Consider the following 23,355-nt stretch of genomic DNA (forward strand, 5'->3'; position numbering starts at 1 on the left):
TTCATGTATTTACCATGTAAAGAGTCCTTGGGTTTCTTGAATGGCACTATATAATGTAAGTTATTATTATTATTACTATAACCTGAAGCTGGGATCCACCTCCCGTTCACTTCCATTATGAGAAAAAAACATTTGCTTTCATTGCAAAGCAAATTTGCGTCTTTGCACCACATGAAATGCATTCCACATTTCAGGGCTGGTTGTAAAACCTCTGACCTTAGGTTTAGGGCAAAAAACGTCTGGTTAGGCGTTATCAAAGACAGTTTAAACAGGAAATAAATGGACGTAAATACTGGAAATGAAGTAGTTACAAGGGTCAAATGACTACCGTACGTTACGAAAAAAATGTAAGTTACGTTCAGAAAAACGTGATTCGCATAACTTAAGTTAAAAATGTTTTCCTTTTGATTTCACCTTGATGAAAGTCTACTGTTTGTTTGACCCTCTTTCCATCATTTTTTGGCTAATTTTGTGTGTTTTTTAGTGAATGTAGGTCTTTTATGGTAATTTTGTGTCATTTTTGGTAATTTTGTGTCTTTTTGGGTAATTTGTGTCTTTTTCGGGTAAGTTGTCTTTTTTGGTAATTTTGTGTCTTTATTGGGTAATTTTGTGTTTTGTGTCTTTTTTATTTATTTTGTCTCTTTTTTGATAATTTTGTGTTTTTTTGGGTAATTTTGTCTTTTTTTTTGTAATTATGTGTCTTTATTGGGTAATTTTGTCTTTTTCTGGTGATTCTGTGTCTTTATTGGGTAATTTTGTGTCTTTTTTGGGTAATTTTGTCTTTTTTTGGTAATTTTGTGTCTTTATTGGGTAATTTTGTCTTTTTCTGGTAATTCTGTGTCTTTATTGGGTAATTTTGTGTCTTTTTTGGGTAATTTTGTCTTTTTCTGGTAATTTTATGTCTTTTTTGGGTAATTTTGTCTTTTTTGGGTAATTTTATGTCTTTTTTGGGTAATTTTATGTCTTTTTTGGGTAATTTTGTCTTTTTCTGGTAATTCTGTCTTTATTGGGTAATTTTGTGTCTTTTGGGTAATTTTGTGTCTTTTTTGGTCATTTTGTGTCTTTTTTGTCATTTTGTGTCTTTTTTGGGGTAATTTTCTGTCTTTTAGCTAATTTTCTGCCTTATTTGGTAAATGTGTGTCTTTTTTGGTCATTTTCTGTCTTTTTTTTGTCATTTTCTGTCTTTTTTTGGTAATTTTGTGTCTTTTTTGGTCATTTATGTCATTTTTCGGGGGTAATTTAGTCTTTTTTGCTTTTTACTGCTTTATCTTTTACAAGGCGAGTCTGCAGAATGTTGAGACGACACAAGGGTTAAGCTTTTCTTTCTGCTGCAGAGTGAACAGAGGTCTGTGTGCTGTCAGTCAGAGTGAACAGAGTGGTGTGAGTCATGGCTGCCTGCCAGCGTCCTGCACCAACCAACCACACACACACACACACACACACACACACACACACACACACTGACATCAGGTTTAAGGCTCTTTCTGTCACCCTGCTTGTTCAATCACTGTGTTGATGGTGCATCAGTCAGTCAGCTGTCAGCAGAGACGACTCCACCATCCTGCTGCTCCGACTGCTCAGCAAACACCAACCAACACCAACCAACACAAACCAACACCAACCAACACCAACCAACACCAACTAAAGTCTGGAGTGGCAGCAGGAAGATCCAAGTCACTGAACAAGTTTCCTCAGAACCAGAACCAGTCAGAACATGTTCCTCTCTTCAGCTGACAGTGTCCTCGCTCTAACAAACCCCAGGAGGACTGGAGCTGAGAGAACACACACTCTGATCCTGCTGTCGCCCTACACCACCTGCTCACACACACACACACACACACACACACACACACAGACACACACACACACTGGAACTGGAACATTCAGCAGCTAAAGACCCTCAGGAGACGATGGATAAAGGTACAAAACCACTGAGCTAGGTTTAGGACAGAAACCTTCCTAGTTGGGCTCTGACAGACAGTTTAAACAAGGAAAAGTTACAAGGACGACGTAAGACACTGAAGTTACGGAAAAAGTAATTTACTAGTTGTTTATTTGGGTAATTTTGTGTCTTTTTTGGCAAATTTTTGTCTTTTTGGGTAATTGTGTCTTTATTAGCCATTTATTTCATTGTTTTGGTAATTTTGTGTCTTTGCTGGTAATTTTGTGTCTTTTTTGGTGATTTTGTGTCTCTTTTTGGTCATTAGTTTTTTCTTGTAATTTTATGTCTTTTGGTAGATGTACATCTTTTTTGTTAATTCTGTGTCATTTTTTGTCATTTAGTTCATTTTTGGGGGTAATTCTGTGTCTTTATTGGTAATTTTGTTTCTTTTGGTAATTCTGTGTATCCTTTTGGTAAATTTACGCCTTTTTTGTAATTTTGTGACATTTTTAGTCATTTATTTCATTTATTTTTATTTTATGCCTTTTTTTGATACATGTCATCTTTTTGGGTAATTTCTGCCTTTTGCTGGTAAATTTAGATCTGTTTTTAACATATTTTTAAAGTTATGTAAAAAGTAATTTACTTCTGTTCTTACACGGGACCTGAACCCCATTCTCCTGGTGAAAGTTCGGGAGGACCGGTCTCAATAACTCTGGATTCGGCCATTAACCATCCTGGGGGCTCAGTCCAAACACACCTAAGAACAGCTCATGAACATGTCCAGACTCTGGCATCAGTCCCTGACTCTGGCTGAGACCCTCACCCACCACCTAATGTAATCTAGTCCTGTTGGGGTTCCTGGTAAATCCCTGAACAGGTTCCAGTATGTTCAGAACTCCATCAACTCATCACCCTGATCCACCTTACCAAAAAAAGGTCCAAAATGACAATATATACATATCAGCCAATCATAATCAAGCCAGTAAAAAGACTCGTGCCTCACAAACATTCACTGCCAAATTGTCTTTCCAGCGCTTTACTTTGGACTGTTTGCCTGTTGCCGACCCTGCCTACCTTTGACTCTCCTGCTTTGGCCATTGTGATCCAGGAGGACCAGGAGAGCAAAAATGTACATAATGTTGTAATAATGTGTTAATTTATGTCTTTTTTGGGGGGTAATTGTGTGTCTTGTTGGTAAATTTGTGTCTTTTGGGTAATTTTGTATTTTTTGCGGGTAAGTTTGTGACTTTTTTTGTGTATTTTTGTGCCTTTTGGGGGTCATTTTGTGTCTTTTTTGGGTCATTTTGTGTCTTTTTTGGTAATTTCTGCCTTTTTTTGCAGTAAATTTACATCTTTTTAACATTTTTTTTACGATACATAAAAAGTAATTTACTTCTGTTCTTACATGGGACCTGAAAACCTGTTCTCCTGGTGAAAGGTCCTCCTGGTCTCCAAATAACTCTGGATTCTGCCATTAAACTGCAAAAAAATCCTCCAAATCTCAAACTTAAACCAACCTATAATGACGCTGTTAAAAGTTAAAGCTGTGGAAAGCTTCAGTGGAATAAAAACGTCCGTTGGGAGCTGAACTGCTGCAGGTGAAAGTTAATGGATTCATCAGGAGCAATTATTTTGATTTTTTTTTTAAAGTGTCTCATATAAAAATCAATGTGACTTGTGTGTGCCTCTTCACCAGCTGTTTCTGTGCCTTTTGTTCAGCCTCCTGTGGCGTGAAGACAAAGTTATTTTTCTCTGTTTGTTTTAGAGGCGATAAGAGAGCCGGAGAGTCAATCTGCTGCTCCTGCTGAGAGGACGGCTGTTGCTGCTGCTCCCATTGATTCTGCACTCACACATGATGACAGTTTTTATGTTTTCTTCTGTCAAACTCCCGAGAACACAATTATTTAGTTATTCTGGAGCTGTCAGTCAGCTGTCAGTCAGTAACGCTTCTGCTGCAGAGACTCTGCAACAACTGAAGAAGTGCTTCGTTCTTTTGTGCCTCGACATTAGTTTAGTGTGTTTAACCCTTTGGAGTTTGGGGCTATTTTGTTAGTTTTGTGCTCCTTTTCATTCTGTCTGTATATAAACCACTTAATAATCTTTACCATGACGTGTTGGTATCATTCTTTACAGCACAACCTCATCTATATGACCTGATTATTGTTTTCATTTTTACTTACTGGATCACCATTTTGAACACACAAAAAAAATACAAAAAAAACACACATAACATAAATGCACACAGACAAAAAATACAAAAAACACACATGAAAACACACAAAAAACAAAAAAAATTACAAAATACACAAAAACACATAACATAAAAACTATTTAAAAAAATTATAAACAAAAAAATCGAAATTACTTAAAAGAAACAAAATGACAAAAAAAAAAGACAGAACATATTTAAAAAGACACAAAATGACCAAAAAAGGCACAAAATGACCCCAAAAAGACACAAAATAACAAAAAAATACACAGAATTACCAAAAAAGACACAAAATGACCCAAAAAAGACACAAAATATTTAAAAAGACACACAATTATTAAAGAACGACACAAATTATAAAAGAAAGACACAAAATTACTAAAAAATAACACACAAAGTGACGGAAAAAGACACAAAATAACAGAAATAAAACTAAATTACCAAAAAAGACACAAAATGACCAAAAATAAGACACAGAATGACAGAAAAAAATGAAATTACTTAAAAAAAGAAACAAAATATTTAAAAGACACACAATTATTAAAGAAAGACACAAAATTACCAAAAAAAGACATGAAAGGGACCTTCACATTATAACATTATAACATAAAAACTATTATAAAAATAAATAAATAAATTACTTAAAAAAAGAAACAAAATGACCCAAATAAGACACAAACGGACCAAAAAAAGAAATTAAAGGGACCTTCCACACAAAACAGTAAAGTGCCATTCATATATAAACTCTGCTGCTCCACTCAGATAAATGTTTTATGAGGTTCCTTCTGCAGGCGTTTAGTTTGTTAACCAGCAGCAGGAGTCTCTTCCAGCTGTAAGACGTCAGCGGTATTAAAGCTGCAGAGAGACGTGTCTCCTCTGGTTCGTCTCATTACGGTTAAATAAATCCGTCTGTCTGGAGGCTCGACGCCCAGACTCAACTAGACAACTCTAATCAGCTTCAACCTCTAGTTACTTTACTCCTCATTACTCACATTCACTTTAACCACCTGCAGAAATACTCACGTTATATTCTATGCTGATGAACACGCTCTCTGCACGCATGGATCACCTTTATAATCAGGTTGAGCAGGTTCTGCACTATTGATATTTAACCCTCTGAAGTCCAGGAGATTTTAGTTCAACTTCCTCTGCATTCATTTCAGTCTCTGTTAACATCTTTCAGTCTGTCCTTAAATCACATGCATGGCTGCTTTTTCTCCACACAAACTTGCCTATCAGTCAGATTTTTCAGTTTATTTAAAATAAAGTATGAAGCTGCCGAAAATACCGAAAATATAAACAAAAGACAAAGGTGTCTATGGAAATGTACCATTTTTATTTTTATTCTATTTTATTTTTACCATTTATAAACACAAAAACAGCAGAAAAAATAATAAATAATGAAACTACAAAACAGTCTATTTGCATGTAAATTAAAAATAGTAATAGTTTTTTTTTCTTTTTTGTGTAATTTTTGTGTCTTTTTTGGGTCATTTTGTGTCTTTTTTGGGTCATTTTGTGTCTTTTTTTGGGGTCATTTTGTGTCTTTTTTGGGGTCATTTTGTGTCTTTTTTTGGGTCATTTTGTGTCTTTTTTTTGTAATTTCTGACTTCTTTTTCTTGGTAAATTTACATCTTTTTAATGTTTTTTTTTAAGAGACGTAAAAAGTAATTTACTTCTGGTCTAGAAACATAAATGTCACACTGTGAAAGCTCCTATGATTGAACTTTAACTGGCTGTCTCAGCTTGTCTACATATCAGATATAAATAAAGTTATTACTGTAAATAAAACGTGTATTTTCAATAAATACATGGACTCCAGAGGGTTAACATTAGTTTGCTGCTACGATTCATGAATTATCTCTAACTGAAACTTTACATGAAACAACTCAGTGTTATAAAGTCCCAAAAAGGTCTTAAAGTCAGGCAGTTTAGTAGCAGATTACACATTATTTCCACGTGAGTTTCAGTTTTTGATCGGAGCCACTTCATCAAAATAGCGGCATATAAAATCTATGAGAACCAATACATCTTCCAAGCCACTTAGAAGGTCAATCTTGGTGCCAAAATCCACATTTCCTGGGTCAAGAAATTATTTAAAGCTATTAACAATATCACTAGATGATTATTTGGCGTGTAACCCGCTGTAGTGCAAGGTGCTCACTGGGATTGCAAATTTACAAATAATACAAGTGAAGCTTATAAAGTTCCATTAAATGTCTGAATGTTATCCATTTTTTAGAATGCATGTAGTGTATATGACCTATGTTCATATGTAAATAAATGATCAAAATGAACATATCTATTAGTCATCTAGTGATATTCTCAATTTTTGATGTAAGATGGCTGCCATATGAAATCTATGAGAACCAATATATCTTCCAAATCACTTAGAAGGTCAATCTTGGTGCCAAAATCTACATTTTCTGTGTCAAAGAATCATTTAAAGCTGTTGAGAATATCACTTGATAATTATTTGACGTGCAAGTGGCTGTGGTGTAAGGTGCTCACTTTGTAGTTGTAAAATTAACAAATAATACAAGTGGAGCTAATAAAGTTCAATTAAATGCATGCATGTTATCCATTTTCATAATACACTTATATGACCTATATTAATAGGTAAATACATGGCCAAAATGAACATATCTATCTTATTTTGTACATCAAATAATCATTTAATGATCTTCTCAATAGCTTTAAAGGATTCTTTGACCTCGAAAATGTATATTTTGACCCAATAATTGACCTTCTGAGTGGCTTGGAAGATATATTGGTTCTCATAGATTGTATATGGTGCCATTGAAGATGAAGTGGCTCCCATCGAAAATTGAAACTTGTTGGTGCTTTTGTCCAGCATGTCCTCATTATATTGCTAAGCCGCCTGACTATTAAAACTAAAGACACAATATGCTGTTTTTCACCGTCGAAAATCACCTTTTACGAGTGTTTTCTGCTTCCCGGCCCTGCTGAGTGTGTGTGTGTGTGTGTGTGTGTGTGTGTGTCTAATGCCCTTCTTATCTCGGGGAACATAATGAATTAGCTCTGCTCTCTGATCAGATAGCGCTGCGTGTTCTGTATTGATGTGGGCATTTGCAGTTAATGCAGCGATTGGCTTCCAGCCCCCGTAGATGGTAGATGGGAGATGGTGGATGTGGCGACGCGGCTTTTCAAAGGTCAAGAAAGCTGCGATGGAATCGCTGCACACGGATTGATTTAACTGTAACGAGATGAATGAGACAACATGTGGTGCAGAGGGAGGACGACACGTTGGAGAACATTACACTTCAACAGGCTCTGATGGGTTGTTTTCATTTACTGTGAACAGAAAAAATAAGATTTGTTCATCAACAGCAAAGAAGTGTGTGTGGGTGATTCCACTCCGTTTCAAACTGGCGGCCCGCGGGCCAATTGTGGCCCTCGTGACGATATTTTGTGGCCCCCACCTTGATATGAAAGTTTAATGTGAGTTTTATATGAATGCCACTTTACTGTGTTGTGTGTGGAAGGTCCCTTTAATTACTTTTGTGGTAATTTTGTGTGGTTTTTTTTTGTGATTTTGTGTCTTTTTTTTAATAGTAATTTTGTGTCTTTTTTTGGTCATTTTGTGTCTTTTTTGCTCATGTTGTGTCTTTTTGGTAATTATGTGTCTTTTTTAGTAATTTTGTGTCTTTTTTTGTAATTTTGTGTAATTTGTGGGTCATTTTGTTTCTTTTTCGATCATTTTGTGTCTTTTTTGCTCATGTTGTGTCTTTTTGGTAATTCTGTGTGGTTTTTTTTTGGTCATTTTGTGTCTTTTTTAGTAATTTTGTGTTTTTTTTGTAATTTTGTGTATTTTTTGGTCATTTAGTGTCTTTTTTGCTCATTTTGTGTATTTTTTAATAATTTTCTGTCTTTTTTGGTAATTCTGTGTTTTTTTGTAATTGTGTCTTTTTTGTTATTTTGTGTCTTTTTTGGTAATTTAGTGTTTTTTCAGTCATTTTGTGTCTGTTTTTGTAATTTTGTGTCTTTTTTGGTAATTTTGTTTCTTTTTTTTAGTAATTTTGTGTCTTTTTTTGGTCATTTTGTTACTGCCTCCAGCGGTCCCCAGGTAACTTGAGTCTGAGACCCCTGTCTTAGACTGATTTCTGTGCATTTGTGCAAGTTTAAGTCTTTTTTTAGACGAGCTTGCACCTGCACAAATCAACCAAACAACTAAACAAGAGTCTCCAGTTCTTGCAGCTTAGATTTCTTATAGATCTAGAATAGTGCATCATATCAGGCAGGAGATGCCTTGTCTTTGGTTTTGGACATTGTTTCAAAATGGCAGTGAGCTGGTTTCTCCTCGAAATGGTTCAATAAAGGGCCTTTGAAAACCAAACCTTCTCCTCTATTCTCTCTCAGTGTCAGGACTTGATTCAGTGTTTGTTAGTCAGCGACTCTCCATTAACCCGAGTCTGGAGGTCAGCTTCAGACCTGCAGCAGGAACACTAGAGACTTCACCTCAGTATTTATGTGCCGCCTGCAGATAATGGGCTCCCAGTGGAATAATAATAATAATAATAACCATGCAACAAGTCTGCACCTTCACCTGCTGCAGCCACCTGTCACGAGTCATTTAAAACAGTAATTTAGAACAAGAGAGTTTTACCTTTTTTAGTGTCAACTCACTATCTGGACGTACTGCAATACGGCTCAATATGCCAACTGCTCTGTGCACATAAAGAATTTATTGTATTTGTGCTCTATCATGTGGAAATGATGTATATTTATATATTATGCACTGGCTGGAGAAGCACTGCAATTTCATTATATACCTGATGGGCAATGACAATAAATATTCTATTTCATTCTATTAATTGAGTGTGCTTGAAAAAGCACACTATATTCTATTCACTGAGCTTATTCTTATTCTTCCGTTGATTTTTTTCAGTCGACTACTCCTCCCAGAGTTTTGGTCACAAACACTAAAAAGGTCTCAAATGGACCGGCTCGCCCATGACAAGTGTGCTGTGACTTTTCTAAGGGTTTCAGCAAACGGTTTTCAAATTATTCGGCAAAAGCACGGCAAAAAATCCCCCCAATGTTACCCTATGGAGAGGCTAGAGTGATGACATCATTGCTAGAGTGCAGAGTGAAGTCAGATCAATGATATTGGCCAAAAATGCTTTCTGTTCGAGGGGAACTTTTTGCTATTTTTCTCTCTGTCAGTGGCTTCACAGGTGCAGTTGATTTCAGATGACTTTTTCTAATTTTGACTTTTTTTTCTAATTTTGACTTTTTTTCTCATTTCGACTTTTTTTCACATTTTGAATTTTTTTCTCATTTTGACTTTTTTTCACATTTTGACTTTTTTTCACATTTCGACTTTTTTTCTCATTTTGACTTTTTTTCGCGACTGACTTTTTTCCCTGGCATCAAATTTTTTTTTCTCATTTTGAAAAACTGTTCATACTGTAATCTAATAGTGTATGGGTGAGAGTCACGGGCCAGAGTCAAGCACTTTTTTTTCGTGACTTTGACTTTTTTTTCTCATTTTGACTTTTTTTTCATGGCTTCAACTTTTTTTTCTCATTTTGACTTTTTTCCCTCATTTTGACTTTTTTTTCTCATTTTGACATTTTTTCTCATTTCGACTTTTTTCTCATTTTGACTTTTTTTTCACATTTTGACTTTTTTTCGCATTGACTTTTTTCTCATTTTGACTTTTTTTTCTCATTTTGACTTTTTTCACATTTTGACTTTTTTCACATTGACTTTTTTCTCATTTCGACTTTTTTCACATTTTGACTTTTTTCTCATTTTGACTTTTTTTTCACATTTTGACTTTTTTTCTCATTTTGACTTTTTCTCATTTTGACTTTTTTTTCTCATTTTGACTTTTTTTCTCATTTTGGCTTTTTTTCTCATTTTGACTTTTTTTTCACATCTTGACTTTTTTTTCTCATTTTGACTTTTTTCTCATTTCGACATTTTTTCATGGCTTCGACTTTTTTTCTCATTTTGACTTTTTTTCACATTTTGACATTTTTTTCTCATTTTGACTTTTTTTCTCATTTTGACTTTTTTTTCTCATTTTGAATTTTTTTCATGGCTTCAACTTTTTTCTCATTTTGACTTTTTTTCTCATTTCGACTTTTTAATCATTTTGACTTTTTTTTCATGGCTTCAACTTTTTTTCTCATTTTAACTTTTTTTCTCATTTCGACTTTTTAATAATTTTGACTTTTTTTCACATTTTAACTTTTTTTTCTCATTTTGAAAACAGTTCATACTGTAATCTAATAATGTATGGGTGAGAGTCACGGGCCAGAGTCAAGCACTTTTTTTCGTGACTTTGACTTTTTTTTCTCATTTCGACTTTTTTTCACATTTTGACTTTTTTTTCTCATTTTGACTTTTTTTCTCATTTCGACTTTTTTCACATTTTGACTTTTTTCACATTTTGACTTTTTTCACATTTTGACTTTTTTTCGCAACTTTGACTTTTTTTCGTGGCATCAAATTTTTTTGTCTCATTTTGAAAACAGTTCAAATGTAATCTCAAAATGTATGGGTGAGAGTCACAGACCAGAGTCAAGCACACTCAAAATTTCTTTCAAAATTTTAAATTTTGAAACACGTCTAGTCATCTAGTCACTGGTCGTTTCAAACACATCCAGATCAAGTCCCCAGTAGCGTAAAACAAGTCAAATCTCACTTTAAACAGTTTGACACTTGTAGTCAAGTATCAACACCAGTCTCGAGTGATTTTAAAACATGTTCTAGTCATGTCCAAGTCAAGTCTAAGTCTGTTAGATGAAGTGAAATTATTAAGTAATTTAGGACAAATCCATGACGAATAAAGTTCCTGTAAAATGCTGTTTGGAAGCACCACACTAAAAAAAAAAAAACAATTCTAGTTAATGATATTATGTTGACAGTATTTTAATTTTAATTCATATCCTCCATAAAACAGAAACAATTGAAAAGATGGTATTAAAAGGTACTTTTTCAGCTGAAAAAATAGATACACGAGGTCATGAAACTGCTATAAAAAAAAAGAGATTGAAATTTGTATAGATTTTTCTTGAGTCTCTCGTGATTTTAAAACAAGTTCCAGTCATGTCTAAACCAAGTCTAAGTCTATTTGATAAGGGACAATTATTGAGTCCTTTTGGACAAGTCCAGTTTAAAGTCAGCATGCAAGTTTTTCAAAGCTGATCTTTCTGTCTATCCAGAAAAAAACTAAATTACTTTAAAAAGAAACAAAATTACTAAAAAAAGACACAAAATCACAGAAAAAAAACTAAATTACTTTAAAAAGACACTAAATTACAACAAAAAAGACACAAAATGACAGAAAAAAAACTAAATTACTTTAAAGACACAAAATTACAAAAAAAAAGACACAAAATGACAGAAAGAAAAACTAAATTACTTTAAATGACACAATATTACTAAAAAAAAGAGACACAAAATGACAGAAAAAAAACTAAATTACTTTAAAAAGACACAAAATTACTAAAAAAAAAGACACAAATTGAAAGAAAAAAAAATAAATTACTTTAAAAAGACACTAAATTACAACAAAAAAAGACACAAAATGACAGAAAAAAAACTAAATTACTTTAAAAAGACGCAAAATTACTAAAAAAAAAAAGACACAAAATGACAGGAAAAAAAACTAAATTACTTTAAAAAGAAACAAAATTACCAAAAAAAGACAGAAATACCAAAAAAGACACAAAATTAATTAAAAAAGACACAAAAATCTATCCCGTGGCTATTCCATCGATATTTGTTCCTATTGGTTTGTTCCAAGTCACGTGACTTTCAAGGTCCCAGCGGTCAGAACAAAAAACATGGCGGACAGTTCTCTCATTTTTAGTGAAAAAAAATCAATATTTTGACTTAGTTTCTGCATACAAATGGATTTTGATCACATTTCTAGTGAGAAATATATGTTTTATTTTCTAAATATTCACTCAGTGAATGTACATATAATAATTGTAATGAAATGGCCGGGTTTTGAAGTGTCTCTTGACCCTGTGGACGTGCAGGTTTTTGATTATTATACATGAGCAGAGATTGTTCGGTGGTAATCCCCAGAGATTAGAGCAGGGACTCAATAATTCACAGTCTGGTGTAAAGTGACGGCTCCTCCAGCTGGGAGGTGTCGGTGCAAAAAGCTTCTGGTCGGGTCGATCCCAGACTGAGAGAAGTCACAGACGGGACTTATTGAGTTGTTGTTTCACTCTTTTTAATCCTGGAACTCATTCATGTATGCATTTACTTCCACTAACATGTAATCCTTCCTATAATCTGCAGCCCGTTGCTGTAACAGCTGACCCCTCAGATTTAATGTTTTTTAAACTCTGTAACTCTAGACCAGGGATTCCCAAAATGTGGTGCGTGGACCCCTGGGGGTGCGTGAGCTGCTGCTAGGGGGTGCGCAAGATGAAAAATGTAATGGCGGTCTGATAATTACACAATACATTTTTTTTCTGCCACACATTGAAGACGTGTTATTGATTAATTAATAAATACAGGCTATTCAATTTTTATGTCATTTTTTGGTCAATTTTGCATCTATTTTTTGGTTGTTTGGTAATTTTTACATGTATTTTTGGTCAATTTGTGTCTATTTTGATAATTTTGTGTCATCTTTGGTAATTTTTGCATCTATTTTTGGTTGTTTTTGATCTTATAATGAAGCGTAGAAGAAGTTATCTTCTTGTTCTTGTATCATTTTTCCAGCCTGTGTTATGATGACGGGTTGTGTTAGCTCCACGCTCATTTAAATTTGCTGCAATTTTTGTTCAACGCAGCTCAAAATATTATAACATTTTCCCAACTGATCTGCTTTCTACCTCTGATCCTGAGCCTGTCATCATCCTCCACCTTTAATATGGCTATAAAAACTCTTATTGCATTTTGTTTTTCTGAAGGTGTGGGGGATTGGGGGTGCGTCAACCCAGTTGGGACATAGAAGGGGGTGCACGGCTAAAAAAGTTTGGGAACCGCTGACTGTATGAGACCACCATGCATTTGCATGTGGAGACAGGGAAAACTTCATTGTTGCACTTTATTTTTCATTTGCAACAGATTTAACCCTTTGAACTCCACCATTGAAGCATATGTTTTCTTAAAAAGATCGCTGAAAATCCACCGTTTATCGTAGAAAGAAACTGTAAAGACAGAGATTATCGTCAGAGTTTGAACTTCCCGACGGTCCTTGAAAAGATCTTCAGTTATGAGAGTTTCTATTATAAAAAGTGATCAAAACGTGTGTTAAAGCAGCTGAAATGGGAATTGTGCATTTAATTTGAAACTATTTGTTTGGTTGGTATGGTTTTATGATTTCTCAACCTCAGAAAACAATCAAGCAGGGTTAAAGTACTCACACGAGAAAAGTTTTACTGATAATTTATCCCTAAACATTCTAACAAGACATTATTTAAAAATATTTGTGCTAATTTGCATAAATTTGCAAGACAGATTTGTGAAAATGCATTTTGTTGCCATATTAGAGTCAAAGGTTATGTTGTTATTAATACATTAATCAGAAAATATTGTCAACAGCTATTTGAATAAAGTGCATTTCTTAATTTTTTTAGGATAAATTGTTGTATAAATCTGTCTCTGAATGAACAAGTTTCTCTGTGTAAACCTTCAGGATGTAATAAGGAATGAAACAGCTTCTTCCTTCTATTGGAACATTTTGTAAATGAGTCGTTTTACAAGTTGTTTAAAGCAGCTGAAATGGAAACTGCATTTAATTTGTAACCACAGCAGGTAAAAAAACCAATTTGTTAGCACCTTGTCACTTCCTGTCTGGACTACTGCAACTCCTCCATCAGAAATAACTCCATAAACTTTAACTAGTCCAGAATTCAGCTGCCTGCATCATAACAAGAGCTGCCTCTGTCCACCACATCAGCCCTGTCCTCCAACAGCTCCACTAAAATATCTGACATATAGCAGTTTAAATATGCATGTTAGTGACCAGCTGAGCTGCTTGTTTATGCACCATTCATGTTCCAGGGTTGTTGTTTTTTGGTCTCTTTCTTTGGGTTATGTTTTATTCATGTTCCTGGTCTCACCACATACCCTGGAGTGTGGATAAGTAGGGTTCATTATCACGTTCACCTGTGATTGTGGCTTAAAAAGCCTGACCTGCGGATTCCGATTTTGGCCGATACCGATTTTTTTATAACTCACAGCATACACCCTCAATGTTTGAATCTTATTATATTGAAAAAACAATAACACAGCAGTATTTTTCTTCAACAAATAAAGGAAATCACAATGTCTGAGGTAGTTAATAAAATATTGAACTTAAAATAAATAGCAACAATTTACAGGACAAACTAACAAAAGAACTGCAACCATAAATAAAGTGGTTTTTGTTCTGTACAACATACTGACAACTAGGGAGGGCATCGATTTCAGAATATTCGAATTCATTAAATCATAAAAAATCGAAAAGTTCATCATATCTGGAAGAAAAAAAAGTTGTATTACTGGAGCCTTCCACACGGGGGCTGCGTAACATTTGATGAGACAGTGTGGCGGCGAGATGCCAAACTGTAGAAGAAGAAACAAACTGTAGAAGAAGAAACAAACTGTAGAAGAAGAAACAAACTGTAGAAGAAGAAACAAACAGGGGAGAGGGTTTTCCACGGCAGTCTATGGGCGGGACAAACGGAGATCGCTAAGCGAACAACTGCGCATACACACTGTACTGCCACAGAGCTAACTGTAGCTAACTGTAGCTAACTGTCTGGTTGGTGGACCTGTTGCCGTTCGTTTTGGAGGAAAGTTTGCCCCCTTGGTAGGTGAAGCGAGGTATGTGGCATTGAAACAATAGTGGCATGTGTTTTGTTTGGTTTCATATGTTATGTTATATTCATACATTGTCATATATTTGTTTGGTTTCATATGTTATGTGTGATATTGGAGTTTTATTGTTGACTGTGGGTAGAATGTTGGTTTTAAAGAAAACATAAACTATCTAATGAAGTAAAATGTGTGAACTTTTAATATGTGCAAATATTGATATTTTGTTATGTGTTTTAGGCCCCGTTCACACGAGGACGGTCTGAACAGAAGACGCAAAAGTGGCGTCTCGTCTTCACTTTTTATTCCTCGTTTAGACGAGCATTTTCGGGAGGAAATCTGCTGCATACGGTGACGCAAAAGTGTGTGAAATGTGATTGTATGCAGCCAGGCGGCATCACTTAAAGCCATAAGAGCATCTTTGGGCATGCAGAAGTTTTCACGCCACACATTTTCATCAGCTACTCCTTCCACAAAGTTCTCCTCCATCACTAGATCTCCCAGGTCTCGTTCACAGCCGTCTGGCTCCTCCCACCAATCGCTGCATCCAGAATGTGATGGAGGTAATTCCAGATCCTTCTCTGTTCACTAATACTATCTGTACATATCCTGGACATTTGGTGGAAAGACTCCTGTAAGTTTATTAGAGCAGCCAGAGCAGCTTGAAGGTCCCACCATGGAAATAATCCCACGTTTCTTTATTTCCTGTCCTGGAGCATGTATGTGACGTAAACACATACGTGACGTGAGCAGATCAGATCAGAGTTTTGTGTCTTGTCAGTGTAGACGACACGCTACGGAGGAGAGGATTACACTTTTACACTTTGGAGGCTGGTTTCAGATTTTTGCATCTTTAAGCCCCCAAAAAGCCGTCACCGTCTAAACGAAAGGCACTTCACATAAAATATTTTGTCATTTTTACCCGCAAGCATCCTGGTGTAAACGGGGCCTTAGTTTCACGGTGCTCGACGGAATCAAATTCTGTACCAGTTGAACTCTAGGCTGTCTCATTGATGCCGAGGGCTGCAACAATGCATTAAATATGTTTTGATAAACACACAGAAATCTGACCAACAGTCTCAGTCTCTTTACAGGAAACTCCTGCTTGATTAAGATCAGAGCAGCTCTGATTTAGGAAATCCCACTGCACCATTTGGAACAATAACAGGAAAGCAAGAGACCTGACGCACCAACATCAGTTATAATAGTGAGAGTAATAGGATAACTGGCACTGGCACTATTGGAACTAAGGACCTGTTTATGTGTATCCTGAATATTGTATCTGTTTTGTGATAATAAATCCCGCACAGGGCTGTCTTTGTAAAAGCTTTTTCTGTCTCTTAAGATTTTGCACCACAGCTCCCGCTTCAGTTCCTGATTCAATACAAAGTGTAAACTGGTAACTTTCAAGGCTATCCACAACCTCTGTCCCACCTCCTCCATGTTCCCTCAGAGCAGGGGTCTCAAAATCAAATTACCTGGGGGCCGCTGGGGCCAGTATCAAAATGACCAGAAAAAAAAACTAAATGACTGAAAAAAACACTAAATCACTTAAAAAGACACGAAATGGCCAAAAAAGGACACAGAATTACAAAAAAAAGACACAAAATTTCCAAAAAACACACAAAAAAGACACAAATTTACAAAAAAAAACACACAAAATGACTGAAAAAACACTAAATTACTTAAAAAGACACGAAATGGCCAAAAAAGGACACAAAATTACAAAAAAAGACACAAAATTGCCAAAAAACACACAAAAAAGACACAAATTTACAAAATTTGATGAAAACAAAATGACTGAAAAAACCCAAAATTACTTAAAAAAGACAGAAAATGACAAAAAAGACACAAAATGACCCAAAAACACTAAATTACTTAAAGAAGAAACAAAGTGACCAAAAAAGACACAAATTTACCAAAAAAAAGACACAAAATTATTTTAAAAAGTCACAAAATTATTAAAAAAGACACAAAATTATTTTAAAAAGTCACAAAATTATTAAAAAAGCCACAAAATTATTAAAAAAGACACTAAATTATTTTCAAAAAAGACACAAAATTATTTTGAAAAGACACAAAATTACCAAAAACAGTAATTAAAGGGACCTTCCACACACAACACGGTAAAGTGCCATTCATATAAAACTCACATTAAACTTTCATATCAAGGTGGGGGCCACAAAATATCATCACGAGGGCCACAATTGGCCCGCGGGCCGCCAGTTTGAAACCCCTGGTCTAAGGAGTGGAATCAACCACACACACTTCTTTGCTGTCGATGAACAAATCTTATTTTTTCTGTTCACAGTAAATGAAAACAACCCATCAGAGCCTGTTGAAGTGTAATGTTGTAATGGGGGCCACAAAATATCATCACAAGGGCCACAATTGGCCCGCGGGCCACCAGTTTGAGACCCCTGCCTCAGATCCTCTGTCTGTCCCCTCTGCCTGTCTCACCACCCCGACTCAGAAACATTGACTCACTTCCCCATTTCAAATCACGACTCAGAACACGTCTGTTTAAAACGGCCTGTTCCCTCTGGGGACAGCTGCCTGTCCAAGCTGTTGTATTGTTCTTAATTCTGTCTATTTATTGTTCTTTCTTTTTCTATCTTTTTGTACGGTGCCCTTGAGTGCCAAGAAAGGCGCCTTCTAAATAAAATCTATTATTATTGTTATTATTGTTATTATTATTATTATTATTATTATCATCAGAACCACAGAGTGACGTGACGTGGAGCTTTAAATCAATCTGGAGTCTGAATCTGTCTCCAACCGCTCAATCAGCTGCAATCAGCACTGAGTAACACACACACACACACACACACACACACACACACACACACACACACACACACACAGACACACACACACACACACACACACACACACGCCCCAGTAGAGGCCCTGAGGCTCCACGTGTGTGAAACTACAACATTGATTTATTTCAACGTAGAAACCCATTTATTTTAACACCATCCATTATATTTTTATAAAATAAATCTGACCAACCTGAAACTGTTTTTACAGCATGAACCCTTTAAACCCCTACGAGCCGTTTCAGGCTGTGTGTTTTTTTCTTCTATTTTTATATTTTCCTTCCTGTTTCATTGCAACATATAAAATCTCTATAATCTCTATAAAGTCCTGCAGCTCAATCAGAACAACTCAAACAGTCTTTGTGCAGAATAACACAGTTAGAATGACAGCAAGATAATTATGTTTTAATTTGGAATAAAATATAATTAATATAAAAACACTTTTCAAGGTGCCCACAAGTGTCATAATGTCAAAAAGTAAAACAAGTTTCTCCACACATTCTCAGTATTGTCATGTTTCCAGCCTCTCCTGTCCTCTCCCCTCTGCTCTGTGTAAACAGCCTCTCCTGTCCTCTCCTCTCTGCTCTGTGTAAACAGCCTCTCCTGTCCTCTCCTCTCTGCTCTGTGTAAACAGCCTCTCCTGTCCTCTCCTCTCAGCTCTGTGTAAACAGCCTCTCCTGTCCTCTCCTCTCTGCTCTGTGTAAACAGCCTCTCCTGTCCTCTCCTCTCTGCTCTGTGTAAACAGCCTCTCCTGTCCTCTCCTCTCTGCTCTGTGTAAACAGCCTCTCCTGTCCTCTCCTCTCTGCTCTGTGTAAACAGCCTCTCCTGTCCTCTCCTCTCTGCTCTGTGTAAACAGCCTCTCCTGTCCTCTCCTCTCTGCTCTGTGTAAACAGCCTCTCCTGTCCTCTCCTCTCTGCTCTGTGTAAACAGCCTCTCCTGTCCTCTCCTCTCTGCTCTGTGTAAACAGCCTCTCCTGTCCTCTCCTCTCTGCTCTGTGTAAACAGCCTCTCCTGTCCTCTCCTCTCTGCTCTGTGTAAACAGCCTCTCCTGTCCTCTCCCCTCAGCTCTGTGTAAACAGCCTCTCCTGTCCGCTCCTCTCAGCTCTGTGTAAACAGCCTCTCCTGTCCTCTCCTCTCTGCTCTGTGTAAACAGCCTCTCCTGTCCTTTAATTACTAAATAAAGACACAAAATGACAGAAAAAACCTAAATTACTTAAAAAAGACGCAAAATTACTTAAAAAAGACACCAAATTACAAAAAAAGACACAAAATGACCAAAAAAAGACACAAAATGACTGAAAAAACACAAAATTACCAAAAAAAGACACAAAATTATTTTAAGAAGACACAAAATGACAGAAAAAAACGAAATTGCTTAAAAAAAAGAAAAAAATGACCCCAAAAAATACACAAAATTACTAAAAAAGACACCAAATTATTTAAAAAAGACACAACATTACCAAAAACATACACAAAATTACAAAAAAAATATATATATATTTTAAAAAAGACACAAAATGACTGAAAAAACATTAAATTACCAAAAAGACACAAAATTACCAAAAAAAGACACAAAAAATATTTTAAAAAGACACAAAATGATCAAAAAAATACACAAAATTACCAAAAAACACACAAAATTACTAAAAAAGACACACAATTATTTTAAAAAAGACACAAAATTACCAAAAAAGTAATTAAAGGGACCTTCCACACACAACATGGTAAAGTTCCATTCATATAAAACTCACATTAAACTTTCATATCAAGGTGGGGGCCACACAATATCATCACAAGGGCCACAATTGGCCCGCGGGCCGCCAGTTTGAGATCCAGGTGGGGGCTCACCTGTCTCTTGGTGTGCTCGCTGACCTCCCCCGGCATGTCGTGGGCGCTCTTGATCAGCGTCCTGGCGATGTGGTAGTAGTAAACGGAGATGATGGTCAGAGGAACCAGGAAGTAGACCAGGAAGATCATCACAGAGTGGATCTTAGGATGCATCTGATTGGACAACGGGTACGGCACGCAGTTCACAAAGGTCACGTTACTGTGGTCCCTGTGACCCTGGAGGGGGGGGCAAGGAGATGAGGAAAGAGAACAAGGAGATGAGGAAGGAAAGGGAACAAGGAGATGAGGAGAGAACAAGGAGATGAAGAAGGAAAGAGAACAAGGAGATGAGGAAAGAGAACAAGGAGATGAGATAAGTGAACAAGGGGATGAGGAAAGTGAACAAGGAGATGAGGAAGGAAAGAGAACAAGGAGATAAGGAAGGAAAGGGAACAAGGAGGTTAGGAAGGAAAGAGAACAAGGAGATGAAGAAGAAAAGAGAACAAGGAGATGAGGAAGGATAGAGAACAAGGAGATGAGGAAGGAAAGAGAACAAGGAGAAGAGGAAAGAACAAGGAGATGAAGAAGGAAAGAGAACAAGGAGATGAGGAAAGACAACAAGGAGATGAGGAAGGAAAGAGAAAAAGGAGATGAGGAAAGAGAAAAAGGAGATGAGGAAAGTGAACAAGGAGATGAGGAAGGAAAGAGGGAAGGGAATATATGAGAAAAGTGGTAAAGAAAAGGGAGGGGGAGGAAAGGAGGAGGGAAGGAAAAAAAGAAATATAGGAGAAAGGAAAGGAGGAGAGGAGAAGGAAACACAAGTAGAGATAAGGAAACAAGGAAATGAAAGGAGAGGAAATAAGGAGAGGAGGTAAGAGGAAAGGGAACAAGGGGATGAGAGGAAAGAAGGGAAGTAAAATATATAAATAACTTTTGCTGTGAGACTTTTTACCATTTTTATCCATTTTCTGTTAACAGAACTAAATCATCAGTTCATTAATAAACCCCTGATATAGTTTGATGGGGTAATAAACTCCTTAATGATTAAACATTAAAGGGACTAAAGGACTCCGGTTCAGTCTAGTACCATGTCTCAGACCAGGATTATGTCCCTTTAAACTGGTTTCAGGTCCTTACCGGCATGTGTACGAGCTGGGAGAAGACGGCCTCGGGGACAGCCAGCAGGACGGACAGCAGCCAGATGGAGACGGCCTTCAGACACGTCCAGAAGACAGCGCTGGACGTCTGGATGTCCATCGGGTTCACGATCGCCTTGTACCTGGAGGAGACGGGGACAGAGTCAGACAGAGAGACAGAGAGTCAGAGAGTCAGAAAGACAAAGACTCAGAGAGTCAGAGAGACAAAGAGTCAGAGAGGCAAAGAGTCAGAGAGTCAAAGAGTCAAAGACTCAGAGAGTCAGAGAGTCAGAGAATCAAGGAGTCAGAGAGACAGACAGAGAGTCAGAGAGATACAGAGCAACGAGTCAAAGAGTCAGAGAGTCATGGAGTCAGAGAGTCAAAGAGTCAAGAAGTCAAAGAGTCAGAGAGTCATGGAGTCAGAGAGTCAAAGAGTCAAGAAGTCAAAGAGTCAGAGAGTCAGAGAGTCAGAGAGTCAAAGAGTCAGAGAGTCATGGAGTCAGAGAGTCAAAGAGTCAAGAAGTCAAAGAGTCAGAGAGTCAGAGAGTCAGAGAGTCAAAGAGTCAGAGAGTCAAAGAGTCAAGAAGTCAAAGAGTCAGAGAGTCAGAGAGTCAGAGAGTCAAAGAGTCAGAGAGTCAAAGAGTCAGAGCGTCAAAGACTCTGATTGTCTGCCTCTCTGACTCTCTAGTTCTTTGACTCTTTGACTTCTTGACTCTTTGACTCTTTGACTCTCAAAGAGTCAAAGAGTCAGGTGATCTAAATGACTGAAAGTCAGAGGTTTGTATCTGCTTGCCATCTGCAATGTTGCAGCTAATTACCAGTTACTGATTACCCAAACTACCTAAACTACCTGCGACCTTTGACCTCCCATAGAAAGCTACCAGGAGAAACACACACACACACACACACACACACACCACAGCCTGGATGTATCAGTAACCAGAGTGGCCTCGGAGGCTGAAGCCACATTAATAATAAATAAATAAATAATAAAACCGTTATGAAATGATCCTTTGAGACATAAATCATCTGATCATAACGACATCATTTTTCTCTCTGAGTTAATGAGCAGCTGGAAGGAAACAACACACTGTTATTATGGAGACCGTTATTATAATGGTTCTTTATGTGTTTGATCCTCATCGGACCGGCTCAGACACTCTACAGGACCAGGTTCTACCAGAGACTCTACGGGACCAGGTTCTACCAGAGACTCTACAGGACCAGGTTCTACCAGAGACTCTACAGGACCAGGTTCTACCAGAGACTCTAGAGGACCAGGTTCTACCAGAGACTCTACGGGACCAGGTTCTACCAGAGACTCTACAGGACCAGGTTCCACCAGAGACTCTAGAGGTTCTACCAGAGACCCTAGAGGACCAGGTTCTACCAGAGTCTCTACAGGACCAGGTTCTACCAGAGACTCTAGAGGACCAGGTTCTACCAGAGACTCTACAGGACCAGGTTCCACCAGAGACTCTACGGGACCAGGTTCCACCAGAGACTCTAGAGGACCAGGTTCTACCAGAGACTCTACAGGACCAGGTTCTACTAGAGACTCTACAGGACCAGGTTCTACCAGAGACTCTAGAGGACCAGGTTCTACCAGAGACTCTACGGGACCAGGTTCTACCAGAGACTCTACAGGACCAGGTTCCACCAGAGACTCTACGGGAGCAGGTTCTACCAGAGACTCTACGGGACCAGGTTCTACCAGAGGCTCTAGAGGACCAGGTTCTACCAGAGACTCTAGATGTTCTACCAGAGACTCTAGGGGACCAGGTTCTACCAGAGACTCTACGGGACCAGGTTCTACCAGAGACTCTACGCGACCAGGTTCTACCAGAGACTCTAGAGGACCAGGTTCTACCAGAGACTCTACAGGACCAGGTTCTACCATAGACTCTACAGGACCAGGTTCTACCAGAGACTCTACAGGACCAGGTTCTACCAGAGAGGGACAGGCGTCTTCTCAGGTCCCCAGAATTCATAGATTCAAAGATAACCTCCTCATAGTAACTGCATTTATTTACAGGGTCTTCATTTACATGAGTGGTTCTCTGATTTGTGGAGAACATCTTTTTAAATGAAGATTCAGCTCATATCTGGTTCTACGTTCATTTTATCATTCTCATCTTAAATGACCAACACAGATTATTCTCTCCATGTTTTATCTGTTTTAACCCTCTGAACCATATGTTTTCTATTAATGATCGACAAAAATATGACAAAAAATAAATAAATCTAAATATCTGCAGAGAAAATCTACAAATGAAGGTAAAAATAATGCCTTTAAACAGCTGGAATCAAACAAACTATAAATCCGTATTCTCCAATCTTGCACAACTATTTGAAATGTAAATAATTCATTTGTAGTCTGAAATATACAGTTCTTATCTCTGTTTGAATGATGTGTGTGTGTGTGTGTATGTGTGTGTGCATACTTGTACTTCCTACATAGTGAGGACCGTTACACATTTTAAACCAACTGAGTGAGGACATATTGAGAAGTGAGGACATTTTGCCCAGTTCTCACTTCCTTAAAGGACTTCTTGTAGGTTTAGACTTGGTTTTAAGGTTTCCAATTAGGTTTAAGGGTTCGTGTAAGGGTCCTCACAAATGTAGAAGAACAAGAATGTGTGTGTGTGTGTGTGTGTGTGTGTGTTCTTGTTCTTCCTAC

General features: G+C 37.1%; 1 protein-coding gene across 1 annotated transcript in view; it reads right to left on the bottom strand.

Moving 5' to 3' along the window:
* The window catches only part of nmbr (neuromedin B receptor), an 83,156-nt gene that overhangs the window by 19,898 nt on the left and 39,903 nt on the right, over positions 1-23,355 (bottom strand). The window contains exons 2-3 of the mRNA XM_059356328.1: positions 20,677-20,818; positions 19,561-19,776 (exon numbers count right to left, since the gene is read on the bottom strand). Coding sequence (XP_059212311.1) covers positions 19,561-19,776; positions 20,677-20,818 — 358 coding nt within the window. The remainder of the gene's footprint in view (positions 1-19,560; positions 19,777-20,676; positions 20,819-23,355) is intronic.

The sequence above is a fragment of the Centropristis striata genome, chromosome 18 (genome assembly GCF_030273125.1).
Source record: "Centropristis striata isolate RG_2023a ecotype Rhode Island chromosome 18, C.striata_1.0, whole genome shotgun sequence".
NCBI classification, from domain to species: domain Eukaryota; kingdom Metazoa; phylum Chordata; class Actinopteri; order Perciformes; family Serranidae; genus Centropristis; species Centropristis striata.